Here is a 14,173-nt window from a genome sequence, read left to right as displayed (position 1 = left end):
GAGCTGGGATGATCACTGGAAGACAGATGAGGACTAGAATTCATAGGAAACCAGATGTCATATATTCATCTGCTGATGGATGACCTCCTTTAAATGATTATTTAAATTATTTAAATGTTTGTAATTGTGTATCCTGAATAATGTTACATCAGTGGTAAGAACAGAAACATCAATAGTATTATGAAAACCTATTTCATACTCTGTAGCCTCTCTTCTGCCAAACAAATACCAAAATTTTGTTTAAGTAACATTATCTGCCAGTTTTCTCTTAATATTTATAAAAATTAGTTACAGTCAACAGAGATAATTTTGAGCTTTCATGAGTAAGCAAGCTCTAAAAATACAGAGAGGGAGCAGCAACTAAGTATTCTAGAGGGAAAGTCTCAGGTCAGAGCAGAGGAACTGATGCTGAACTGTAATGAGAGTGAGGAATGAATGAAAGCAGTTTGGCCCCTAAGCATTTTCACTTAATGACAGCTGGCTTGTTTGAAGGATTTGTCTGGGTCCTGAATGAAAGATGTTACTTGTGTGCATGTCTTTGTGGAGTGAGAATGACACCACAGAAGGATCAGTGCTGCAATGAGGATCCATAGTGATGTGAACACTAGAGCTTCAAAGGAAAGACTAGCAAGCAAAGACCAGACTAGCTGGAAGATTACCAGACAGCCACATAAGGTTCAGCAAACAGAATTCAAATGAAAAAAAAATTAAGAAAAACACGGCAATGAATGTCACTGACAATCACGTTAAGAATTTAGATAGAAAAGATGAGGCTGCTAAAGGTCATATTCATACACTATGTGAAGCTAAACTTAATGCACACTCAGTGTGCACAATACAGCTGAAGGCCATCAATAAATTAACTCTCTACATGGCCACTAAACACAGATACTGATCTTAAGAACATTTAACTGAAAAGACAAATAAATGCTGGAAATACATTCATATAGCTTATTCATTTTAAAACAATAAAATGAATGTAACTTTCATACACCAAAAAGTATGGAAGTTAAATTCATACTAGAGTAGTTGCTTAAATGATTTCTAATGACCAAACATAACAGCATAGAGTTTTTTCCTGAATTGCAGGAGTACTACTGAAAAAATATGAAACCAGTGGTAAAATTGTCATTTTGAACTATGATTAGCTAGAGAGATATAAAAAAATAAAGGTTGTAACATTCATAATGCCTCGTCCTGTAATTTGAATTAATAACATTAATTTATGGTGATACAAAAGAGAATTTCTTCTACTCTTTTTTGAGTTTTCTGGGTTCATTCATTAATGATACAATTAAAACAATTTGTTTAATTATACACCTAAAGAAAGAAATGTTTTAAAGACATTAAACCAGCATGTGATATCAATATGACAATGTAGGGAATTTGCTTAACTACTTTTGAACAGTCTCAGAGAGAGTTATGGATGTCAGAGACAGAGCAGTACCCAGAGGCTGTAAGCAAGAAAGCCAAATTTTCTAGCAGAAAGGTGCCATTATCTTCCTAGGTGTTACATGTCTCAAAGGAAAACTGTAATTAAAGCATTTAATTTCTTTAAGTAATTATTTATTTATTTGTGTATTTGACTATAGGCTCTATCTGCCTGGAGTAAAGATCATCACTTCACTTTGAAATGTATTGATCACATAAATTTCTCTTCTCCCTCAGGTAGTATGTTCAACTTGATATGCAAAAAGTACTTAATTTACAGATACACTGAAAGGACACTTTTTTCTATATGTTTTTTTCACAGATTATTAAAAAAAAATTAGAAGTTTTTAATTTTCTTTCTGCTTTCATGCTTCTGTAACTCAATCTGTCACACCAAGTTTTGTGCTCAGGTGGGAAAACTATCACAAAAAATCATGATGCATAAATTCAAATTATTCTTCCATCAAAGGCTATAGGTGGAACTGATCTATGATATGCAAATAAAACTGATTACTACCTTAAAAGAATTATTTTAATAAATTAGGGTAATTATTTCAAGCTATCAAATTAAGCTGGTAGAAATACATGTGTTTTGAGCAACTCATGTTTTGGAGCTCGGAGGACAAGCTTTTATGCAAAAACACTCGTATGACCAATTTTTTTTTTTTTTAATTAAATAAACAAAATATTCTGAAAGAACACTCAAGCTGAAATATCAAAAAAATAGCACCCTACAAAATTACTGGACCAGAACTACTGAAGTAACTTTCATGCATCTCCCCCAAAACATGTACCTAAAATACCTGCTCAAATATGAAAAGTCAGCTGTGAAGAAACTGGACATGAAATCCTTTTTTACACACTTTTTACTTGTATTTTAGTAACCACTGAATTTGTCCTTTTGCAGCGCTGTCTCTCATTTTCCATCTGTCCTGAGCACTGTGCTCAAGCATTAATACAGAGCGGATTTGGTAATTACAATTTTTAAACAGTCAAATCTAAAGGCAATAATCTGGATTTTTAATATTAATCTGATTTCTCTAATCTTGGAAACAACATTAGGAAAGAAATTGCTGTTACTCTAAGTAACAGGGCTCTCATACAGATCAGTTTACTACATGCTCAGATATGTTCCATAAATCTTGAAGTCATGCATTTAAAGTCAGGGTAACTGGACAATGACACAATTCTTAAAAAAAAATCCACACATATTTTAGAAGAGTTTCATCTCCCCTTCCCTGAAATCTTAAAAAAAAAAAATCAATAAATAAAAAATAAAATTGGCAATATGGATTCCAGTTTTGTTTGCACCAGAATTTGGTTAATTCTTGTTATCCTATGTGTAAAAATAAGTGAAGGGGAAGAATATTCATGTGTCACCACAGGCTAACAGGTGATATGACGCACAGCAAAAGAAAATGAAAAATGCAGTGAATAACAATTAAACAGCAGAGGCAAGAGATCCTAGACCCAACTTGGTCTCAGTTCAGTACATTTTCAGCTAAGACAGCATTCTTTTGAGTTCCTTGAGGGGCTTCTGAGTAAGGTGAGATAAAGATAGAAAAAAGGGCTAAATAAAGACGATGTGATGGAGGTGCTAGACAGTGGTTTTTACATTGTATTTTTTGAGTGTTTCTCCCTTTAAACTTTACTTGCAGGTGAATAATCCATATTCTGTGTGACTCAATTCTGCATCCAAAAAGTAGAAAAAATGCTTCTTTAACTTCAATTTTTTCAATCTTGTCAGCTATTCAGCAAAGTAGCTGAGCAAATACCTAATCTGTATGGCAATGAAACAGAAACAGCAGTAACAGGAATAGAGGAAGCTACTTGAATTAAGCAAACAGCACTGGAAGTAATATCAACATGGACATCAAGTAAACATCCTCATATGCCATTTTAAGGTAACTTAAATGCATATTATATGATTATTTTATGACCTTAATCATATTTCTACCTTAAAATAAATTCTGCTAAAGCTTTTGCCCACTTCACAATCCTCTAAAATTCCCAGAACAATGTAAAAAGGCTTCAGTATCTATAAATCAAATAAACAAACTTGGCCAGTTACTGATGTGATAATTTCCCATATCTGAAGTACAAATTGCTCTGGAAGCAGAGGAAATTATCAAAGTAGTGAAAAAAATAACTGGAAGTAATGAAACGACTTCAGAAAAACCAAGACTTAAGCTGAACACTAGGAAAAAGTTACTTACTATCAGATTTAATCAAAAGCTTTTAAGGGAAGCTATATAACCCTATAATCAGGAGCACAGAACCCAGCACTACAAACACATCACGTGGAAAAATCTAATACTCACAGGAGCTGGGACTTGATGACCTAATGAATGTATGATTCCTAAGGCACTGTAATTTTTCTAGCTGAACTGTGTACTCCTCTATTGCACTGCACAGTGAAGAGCTTATAGCAAAATCAGATGGTAACAACAAGATCAAACCAGCAGTAACTTTCAAGAAAAATTTCATGTTCTAGTTGAGGACTTCACATTCATCGACCAATTTAATGTGAAATACAAACATGAACCAAACATTATTTTCAGGTTCATCTCCCAAAACACCATTTCAATGGCTTCCTTTTACATGGTACTTTTTATTTGCAGAAAGTGCTAAGAATTTGCATTGCCTTTAAAGAATACTGTGTAAATTCACAGATGTAAGCCATGGTGATTACACAGTAGGATTTCATTCACTTTAACCTGAAGGCTATGATTATGCCTCTTATGAGTGTAAGAAAGCGTTTCCTGCCCCTGCAGCAAATTTCTTCAATAACATTTGCATTCAATTCAATATTACTAACACTTGTAATGTGTTTAGCTTGAGATAAGAAGATGGGAAAAATGTAAAATAAATTGTAATATCAGTTTATTATTTTAAGTTTTCTTATTGACACAATGGTTTCTGTACACATAAAGACTCGCTTATCCTCAATTAGTGAATAGAGAGGGTCAATACCAAACTGGAGAAAAAACTGAGAAGAAAAAGAAAATGGATATATGTATGTACAACAGAAGACAAAGACTACTACCAAACTACTACCAAATTGACTTCAGCCAAAACATATTTTGATATGAACATGAAACTTAGCATGAATCTGCTATCAACATGTTATTCTACATACCACTAACAAATACACTGACACATGAAGACACAGAATATACTGCTACAGAAGACAGGGAAGCTGCTCATTACTACCAATTTTCTCTTCTATCCCAATTCTGAATCTTCACAGTTTCTGTATTGGGGGGATGTGTCTTACAGACCTCCACATTATATGGATTCCAGTTACAACAGAAATCACAACCATCTATATGTACAATACAAATTCATTTTCAGTTCTGAAAAGGAGCACATGGTTTCTGAATTAAGATCAAATACACAAACACCTTTAATACCTGATGACATAGCTCATGTACAATGACCATGGTGACATCCAATAGGTATAAAATAGAAGAAATGCTTGGATCTAGCAGTATCCTTTGCTCCACGAAAACACTCAGTCCCCAGTTTTCCATAGCAGCATATGGATGCTTAGGCACAGCCAACAGATCTAGAAATAGAAAAAATATATGTTAACTCCTTGTGGGAGCTACTATGCTGGAGAACTATTTTAAGAAGGACCACAAATCATCACTAAAGGTTTTTTAATAACATACATAGGAAAAAAAAGCTCTCTAGTAATATTTTGTAGGAAATATTAATAAAATATTCTTTTTTATCTTATGTCACTATCTGCTCACAAATGATTACCATGTTAACTGATGCAATACAGTACTTAGTATTTCTAATAAAGCTTTATTATACAGAATCCAGCTTATTTACAGCACCTTGTTGATTTACTTCTGGGTTTGATACTGCTTCATATGTTTACTATACCATATCAGCATAGTAACACAGACTCTCACTATAAGTATTTTTTATCTTTTCATTAAAGCAACTCCTTTATGAACATCTTACAGATCTAACTGTATGTAATGACTGACATTTAGGGGTGCACTGAAGAAATGTTGTTTCATAACACCAAGAAAAATGGCAAACTTCAGAATCCCCAGCTCTTACTAAACAAGGCATCTTCCAGGGTGCACTGTTGCTAGCCCACATCCTCTGGGAGCAAGACTGCTGACAGCCACCTCTCAGCCCTGCCAGCTGGAACAATGGAACCATATGCAACTTAAGAAACTTTACTTCAGTTTTGTATTTATTAAGTGAGAAAATATTAGGAACAAGATGGGATGGTCCTTCATCGAGTTAAAAAAAAAGTACCAAGGAATCTCTCCCAGTGCCATGAGGTTGAACAACTCAATACTACAATACATGTCTTAGAAAAATATTACTGCAGAAGATGAAAAGGAATTAAGTTGACTACCACTCTGGAAAGAAATCTAAAATTACAGTAAATTTCCATAGGTTCAATATAGGTTCATAAATTAACCAAAACACAATTCTGCTTCATGGCAAAAATATCTGAAAGAGCCCAGAAATAACTTGTTTGTCTATCTGAAGCCCAGTACAACCTGTGTACAAATCAGGCAGCATTTTGGAAGCTACAATATGACAACAGCATGGTGCTTCCTCCAGTAAAACTAATTAGCCTGACTTCTCAATTAATTAGCCTGGCTGCCACACTCCTCTCTCATTTGCCTGTACTACTTCTGCTTCCAAAGCTAGTTCATTGGCAGTTATCCCAAGTCTGTCTAGGTGGTCCTTCACTGGGTGGCTTCCTAACATGAACAAGAGAAATTCTGACCTAATTATTCTAAATAATATCATAAATTGTATTACAGCATGGACACCTCTCCTAGGTATGTCTGGTTTGGCTTGCCAATGTGCGCACTGGAATTGGCTTGGAGAACAAACAAACTGCAGGAGCCCTGCTCCAAGATTCAAAGGAAGTTGCCACTGAAATACTGAGAAATGAGAATTTGGGTATATTCTGGCATTCCTAAAAAGGGCCTGCTTCAAGAAGCATAAAAATACCAGCCTTCTAGTGAATTCAAGGAAAGTCTAGCAGCTACTTCCAAATACATGCAGAAAATATCCAAATCACAGAGACACACTTCAGATGCTAAAGAATAAATATTTTATAGAAAAGCAAACATTGGAACATGAGCCTAAATAAAGAAAATAAAGAAAAATCCAAAACATGGTGTTCAAGATTAGGCATATGAGTAAATTTAAAACTACACGCTTTCCTTTTCTTCTTCAGTTGAAACTTTAACTGTACAATTTTTTTAGAATAACTGCAATTTTTTATAAATGACATGCAAAATGAAAAGCTCCCATCTCCTATACAAAGAAGGAATAGGGGTGGGAAAAAGAAAAAAAAAAAGACACAAACATTACCAGGTGGAATCACTGAAGTTAATGGCAAGTTTTCATTAACGTTAAACAGGGGTCTCTCCCATTCTCAACTCTGTAAAGAAAGCCATAACTTCTCTTACACCAATTAAACTTTCCTCCAAAAGGTGTCATCAGAAGATGAATATTGTTCTTATTTACCCTAATTAAGTTTCCAGCACTTCCCTTCAAACACAGAACAGAACAAGCACAAAAGTAAAACCAGGTCCCTATTTTTCATTGATCCTTTCATCTCTTTATTCTCCTTTGGGTTCATTTGTAACTACTGTAACTATTTGTTCATTTGGTCTTTCTTTCCAGTCAAAATGGATAGATTTTGTCAGTGTCATCCAGTAATAAACTGGAATAACTCCTGTGGAACTGGGAAACAAGGGTGAGGTCTCACGCTAAACACATTTATAGGTTAATTACAGACTGCCTTTCACTATTTGTGTTGTTGTTATTGCTTTTCTGGTTTGGAGTGATACTTTACAGCACTGACACACCAACAAAATCTTCCAATCTGATGGACAGATAACTGCCTCGCAGGAAGGCAGCCACAGAGGGATATTTTAAATCACTTTCATCCAACACAGCCCCATTTCTCTGCAAGCCTGAAAAGTCCTTTCACGCACCGGCTACTGCTGAAAGGGCTTTTCTGAAGAGAGAAAACAAAACATATTAGATAACCCTGTCAGTTTCCAGAATGGTAATCCCTGCAGGTGACATGAGCATACCAATAATGTTGAGTGAATATGAGCACACTACCATTTCCTAGTACAGGGACTGATACACTACACTTTTAATGCCAAAGAGACTTTCTTAATCTCCACTGACTGACAGAATGGTCTCTAAAAATCCTCACAATCGTGATTTTTTTTTGCTTCTTATTGTCCACATCTAAATTCTGAACATCCAAGTCTTAATGTTAATTTTTCAGTGGCCGGTCTTTGATAGCTTCAAAAATTTCTACTACCTTTAAATAAAATTTCAAACACGTCTAGTTTTGTGGAAAAAGACACAATAATCTATATCTTTCTCTGGGGAGTAATAAACACTTGATTTCAGAGGAACAATGTGTGATGCTCAAGTCTCAACATAAGAATTTGTATTTCCCTGTTTATCACACCATTAGAGCTCTGACCAAGGTATCCTGTGATCCTGGAGGTGACATCTGTTAAGGTTTTAGTGTCATTTTTAAGGAGTAAGGTACAAACGGAGGAGTGATAATGCACATTTTGATGGAAATATCATTCACACATATTACTGCATGAAAGTGTTCTGCACTAACTGCAAAATGGGAACTACTGCATATCTAACAGCTTGTGTACATACTACATCCAGTCACTCAGCACACTATTTAATTAAATTCTTTGTAAAGCACTTGTGAATGTTTGATTATGTGGATATTGCTGGGGAAATAGAAATGTGTGTTATTGAGAGAATAATATCCTCATGCGACATAAAACTGTTACTTGAGATTTCCTGATACAGCAGTGCAGAGTCCCATGTAGTGCTGGAATAATGAAGAGTTTCTACCTCCTGGCCTTCACAGAGACTAAATTCATGACCAACAAGTAAAAATTATACATCTAAAATAAAATCACAAGACAAAAATGTGTTTGAGCTTCACACTAACATGCTATACTGGTACAATTATTTGAATACAGGGACAGTATTTGGGTTAGATTAATAGATTTAATAGATTTTTTAAAAATCTATTTCTGTGTGACTTTCATGAAAAAGAAAATAAGTTACAAAAATTGTACATAGCTCAACAGCTTGTTTTATTTCCAAACATTTAATTAAGGCATCATAACTATGTGAGCTTACATCAAAATATAATCCTCTGACATTATCAGCAAGTTATCATCATACTGCAAAACAGAAATTGGCAATTTCACACCTAAGTTGGCATTTTTTTTCCACAAAGAAAATACACATTTGATGGGGTTTTTTCATCTATGAACTTAGTATCTGTGCAATTTGCATAAATGATACTGTTTTCCAGTCTTTGCCACTCAGTCATGGTATCTTCTAGGTTCTGTTAAAAACCATTATATTCCCCAAAGCACCAACTGGGAACATCACTTACTTTAAATGACAGCAAGGTTAGAATAGAAAAGGATTAAATGCAAAAAGATCCAGCTCTCTCATGCAGAGTACCCTGAATCTGTGGGGCCTTTCCTCCTCCCTTTATCATCCTATTCTCTTGCAAACATCAAAGCATCATCTTCATCACAGTGATTCTACTACATTTAACCACCTCCATTTGAAGCTGGACAAGGATATTGCACACATCCTCACTATAAATATGAGTGCGTGAACACCAACAGGCATCCACATTTACTAACATTGTGCACTGCAATCTTATTTGTTTTAGCTGCTGGTTGTAATGCAAACAAGGGCTAGATACTCCAGAACATATGACAGTATTAAATTCTAATACTCATGGTGGAAGTTAAAAAGCACTAAGGGGGAAAAAAAACCCTAGATGTATGAATTATTTCTGCACATTTTCTGTTAGCATACAGGAGAAGTCTCCCAAATAAATATCTGAGACCCTTGAAACACTGCAAGTTGTAAATGAGAACAAAGTAAGAGACAAGAATTTTCTGTCAAGCAACTTTACTCATACATTTTCCTTAATAAACCCAGGAGGCATGCAGGGATAAAGTGTTCACTCCATGAACTCCATGTTTTTTCCTTATAATCCCTACTTTTATTACAAAACATGACACTACAAAAATAATTTGAATTTATCCATGTGCCTCTTACAATGTTATTTTCATTTATTTCTTCAGAAACTTTCTTCAGGATATTGGTGCAGGTATCTTGCTCCCAGGATTTCCACTTTTTTGACAACAAATTCAACAAGTTAAGAGGAAGCACGGACTAGTATCAGTTTATTTAGGTCATGCCATAAGTATGTTTTTTGCCCTTTCCTAGTACTGCATAATGCAAGCCATAGCTTTATTAAATCTCTCTAAAGGTCTCATGCAATTTCCTAAATGAATGCTACTGTACCAATAGGAAAAAAAAAAAAAAAAAAAAAAAGAACTGTTTACCAGAAGGGTGTATATTTCTGCCACTCAGATTCCTTAATCAAAGTAATTTGTTTTACTAAGTAGAAGATGCTTTTCTGTAGCACAATACCATTTCATGATTTACACAGATTTTAAGGAACAAGCCAAAGACAAAAAGTGACAGATCTCATTAAAAAACATGAAGTTAAACAGTAGTTACTGTAAGAAATATTCAAATTTTCTACTGATAAAGAACTGCTGATAATGGTAGAAATACCCAAATTAGCTGCTGATTTTTTTTCTGCACTTTTTGATTAGTATATGTCAAAGAAGTTTGCTCTGGAAAACAAAGTGACTTTATATACTTTCTTCTCCTCAAAATTATATGGGAGTGAGGGAGGAGGCAAGCAGGGGAATGACACAATGGGATGACACACCAAAAAAACCAAACATCCCAGGGTTGGTAAAAGCTCTCTCAGGCCAATGTTTACCTTGAGACACTTTGAAACACCCTATTTTCAGAAAATAGTATGTGCATGTTTCCTGAAAACTCATCAATTCAGTATTTCACTTTTGGCAGTTAGGGCCTCAATACCCTAAATTAGCTGTCTTTAAACTGAATTATATTGTTGTGTCTTATCTCAGTACATGTGAAGTATTCTAACGCACAGAAGCCACAAATAACGTGGATGACACCCCCACAGGAAATCTTCGATGAATGTTTCTGTTCAGCCAAATGCTTATTCTGGCACCCATCAGTTTTCATCTCCAGGACTACACCACCACTACCCTTCTGTAAGCTTGGCACTTAACAACCCACATGGACGCTGGCCTGCAGAGTTAATGCAAAGGTCTGAAACTGTTTGCTGTTATTCTGGTCAAATCAAATGGCTTGTTGCAGACCCTGAGGAGAAATCACTACCACACAGCAGTTTATTGCTGGGTTTTTTATTGCTTCTTATTGCTGTACAAAGTATTATCTAACATTAACTGACAAACAATAAATGGATTCTCAGAGTATTTGATACGTATAGCAGATGTTTAATGCAATGTGAATATTAAAGGATCCAAGAAGGAAAAAAATGTGGGAGAGAAAGCTGGGGAGGGTAAGGAGAAAGAATATGCAGAAACACAGAAAGAAAAACTGATATGTTTTCAAGCAACTGAGCCTTGACATTGGGTGATAGCTAGTTTATAGTTCAAGAAAATAAAATAGAAATCTGTTGATCTTATTTGATGTGCATATTATTAAATTTCTTTCCATTTTGATACCCCCAGTCCATAGATCATTGCTTTGTTATTTCAAAGTATATCAAATGATTCAATGTTAAAATGAAAAATGAATGCAATCGCCCATTGAGGATGAATTGTGCATCATCTAGGTTATATCGATCTGCACAGGAGCAATGCCTTTGTTTTAAAATAATACCAGGACATATCATTATGAACAGTATTAAACAAGGAAAAAAATCTTTCACAAAGTTTCTTTATAAACTTTTTTTCTTAGTTAAAGCCTTATGTGTGAATTCAAACACGGAGCTTTATGGCTCAAACCAGGACACAGACTGAAATGAGCTAAGGTTTCTGTTACTCCAGGTAACGGGTAGTACTGTATATGCATCCTCTACAGGATATAAACAATAGGCAAACAGAGAAAATACATTCCAACACTTAACACTGAAATATCCGGAGAAAGAAAAAAACAGGAAGTACTTTTGTTGCCTTCATAAATACTGTTTCTAACATAAATACTAGGAGCACTGACATGATGGAAAATTGCCAACAGCCATTTTCCTACCACCAGAGTTAATAGAGCATGAGGATTCTATGGTTGAAAACAACACAGCACTGATTACTGAGCACTATCAGTATGAATGCTGCTGCAAAGAAAATGATCAAGTGCCACTGCCATATTCCTTCTCTTTGCTGCAAAATCAAGGTGCAGGTACACAGAAAACTCAGAACTCAATTCTGCTTAAGAGCAGTAATGAGATTTTTTTTTTTTTCATCTGGCACACATTAAACTGATTTGCACCACAGTAATAAAGAGATGAATGTCTGCATAAGTACAACACTCAATATACCAAGATTTACCTTTTTTATGTTTGCTTTAAAGTGAGATCACATTCACAGGTGATGGGAACAGTTTACCAGGGAAAGTAGAAATAGGAATTTTGCAGACAGGCAGTTATTTAGCATTAGCAGTAGCTTATATTTCACCTGGATATAAAATTACAATGTACCTAATCATATTCACTACATCTGAAGGCAATGTTTTTGTGAGGACTGTATCTATTTATCTTCTGTTCCAGAGTAAGATAAAGAAATGCAAATGGACTCTAGTGGATAGCTCCTGAGATACTGTTTTTAGATCTTGCTGTGTATCCTAAGTGCTAGAATAAAGTTTATCTTACATTCTTATGCAAATCCTTTTGATATAGTAGATCAGGATAAAACTTTACTATCTTAACACTAAAAATAGCAATCTGTTCATCACTTTGTTTATTAAATTATTTTAATAAAAGAATTAGTATCTTTCTATGACATATCACAATAAAACCCCATCATCTTGAACTTTAAAGAAACACAAGTAACAGAGGACTCGGTTTGTCCTCATGCAAGTCCAAACTCTCTCCCTTCCCACTCATACCTAAGGATGTAAGCATATAAACTAAGCCTTGTCACAGAATCCATATTCACAAGAGGCTCAAATTACACCCTGATTGATCAGAATACAGAAGTCCAAGGTGAACTTCTTGATGCATTCAGATTTCCTAGAGAGATTTAACTAAGTGAATGTACTACTTCACTCTGTTACCTATCAGCATGGGCACAGCCGGCCAACCATGTGCTGTGCAGCTACTCATGACAGGTGAAAAAAATCATAGTTAAAAAGCAGGTATGCAAGACTGTGACAGAAAAAAATCATGCCTCTGCACAGTTACCTTGTATTTCCCACAGTAAATTGCAGCACCAAGATTTGAACCACCAAGAAGCTTCACTTTCCTGCTGCGGGAGAGCTGAGTGTTGGGCTTCACCCCGTACACACCGTGTTATGCAGAGGCAGGCAGTAACATGTCTGCAAAAAAAGATGGTCTTTTCTTAAGCATCTGGGCCCAGACTTAACCCCACATGGTTATCTGAGGTGGAGGGAGGGAGTAACTAAAAGAAACCAAAGAAATTAGCAAGATGGAAAAGCAGAATAGCTGAAACCTTCACCACAGCTGAAAATCTCTCTGAGCATGAAAAACAATGAGAAGAGATTAAAATGGTGCTTCGTTCTGCACCTGGAAGCAACTGAAACTAGTGACAAGAAAGACAGTAATTAGAAAGTAGACTTATTTTTGACAGTTGTGGTTCCAGACATACTGCAAGTGTTTAATAGTTTCAATTAACTCAGAGAGTAGAACGCAAACATGAAAATCTGTCACAAAAACAGAATACTGCAAACTGCAAACTGTAAAAATAAAATACCCTAGAAAGACGTATTTGTTATCTGAAGTTACAAAAGAATAGCAACACACTAAAGAGAGGTTGGTGACCAATACCAAATGTACTGTACTACTTATGTTTGGCAAGGAGCTAACCAGAGCTGGCAACAAAAGAGCCTGGGACAGACCTGGGACAAGTATTTCAGGAAGAGACTCCTGACTTCCTCAGAAAAAAAGGAAAAGCAGAGCCTGGCAAACAACAGGAGCCATCTAGTCCAGAACAAAGTTTACAGAGATCAGTCAGATCTCTGACACAGACAGTAAGACTGATAATCCAATACCCCACCAGAAAATAAATGCAAGATAGAAAATCATCCAGAGCTCAGAGAACATGTGGAGCTGCACACACAGTGACAATCTGGACAAGCAACAACAAGCAAGTCCTCGTCAGAGTGGAGGAAGATGTTCTGAAAAGCTGATGGATTACAGCTCTCCATTCCACCAACAGAGTGACTATACTAACAAGAGGGATGATGACAGCAACACCTACTCCTATTAGTATTTCCTTTGTACTTTTATGATACACAAATGCCCTAGAGTATGGTATTGCTATACTTTTATATTAAGTATGCCTTGTTCGTTCCCTTAAATCACATTTAAGCCAAATTCAGGTAAAAAATCAGTCATACATTTTATCAGTAACTTTCAAAACTGACAACACTACTGAATGCTTACAAAAGTTACCACCAAACAGACAAAATCTATGTTTAATGTAGTAACACTGATCTGTACCTACATCCATATTGAGCTGGCACTAACAAGGAGGTAATCACAGCTCAGGTCCTTGTGGACACCTTATGTTTCACATTTTCCCTATCATCAAAAAATTATTCACAATTCTGGTCTGAGAATTCATCTGCAAGAGATGAA

The 14,173-nt window shown here is 35.4% G+C and overlaps 1 protein-coding gene across 2 annotated transcripts in view; it reads right to left on the bottom strand.

The window, feature by feature from the left end:
- The window catches only part of TRHDE (thyrotropin releasing hormone degrading enzyme), a 202,038-nt gene that overhangs the window by 117,309 nt on the left and 70,556 nt on the right, over window positions 1-14,173 (bottom strand). For both annotated transcript variants that reach the window (XM_068190227.1, XM_068190228.1), the window contains exon 4: window positions 4,845-4,999. In XM_068190227.1, the coding sequence (XP_068046328.1) occupies window positions 4,845-4,999 (155 nt within the window). The remainder of the gene's footprint in view (window positions 1-4,844; window positions 5,000-14,173) is intronic.

This window comes from Anomalospiza imberbis, chromosome 5, assembly GCF_031753505.1.
Source record: "Anomalospiza imberbis isolate Cuckoo-Finch-1a 21T00152 chromosome 5, ASM3175350v1, whole genome shotgun sequence".
Taxonomy (NCBI): domain Eukaryota; kingdom Metazoa; phylum Chordata; class Aves; order Passeriformes; family Viduidae; genus Anomalospiza; species Anomalospiza imberbis.
This window is presented reverse-complemented; position numbering and strand designations above follow the sequence as displayed.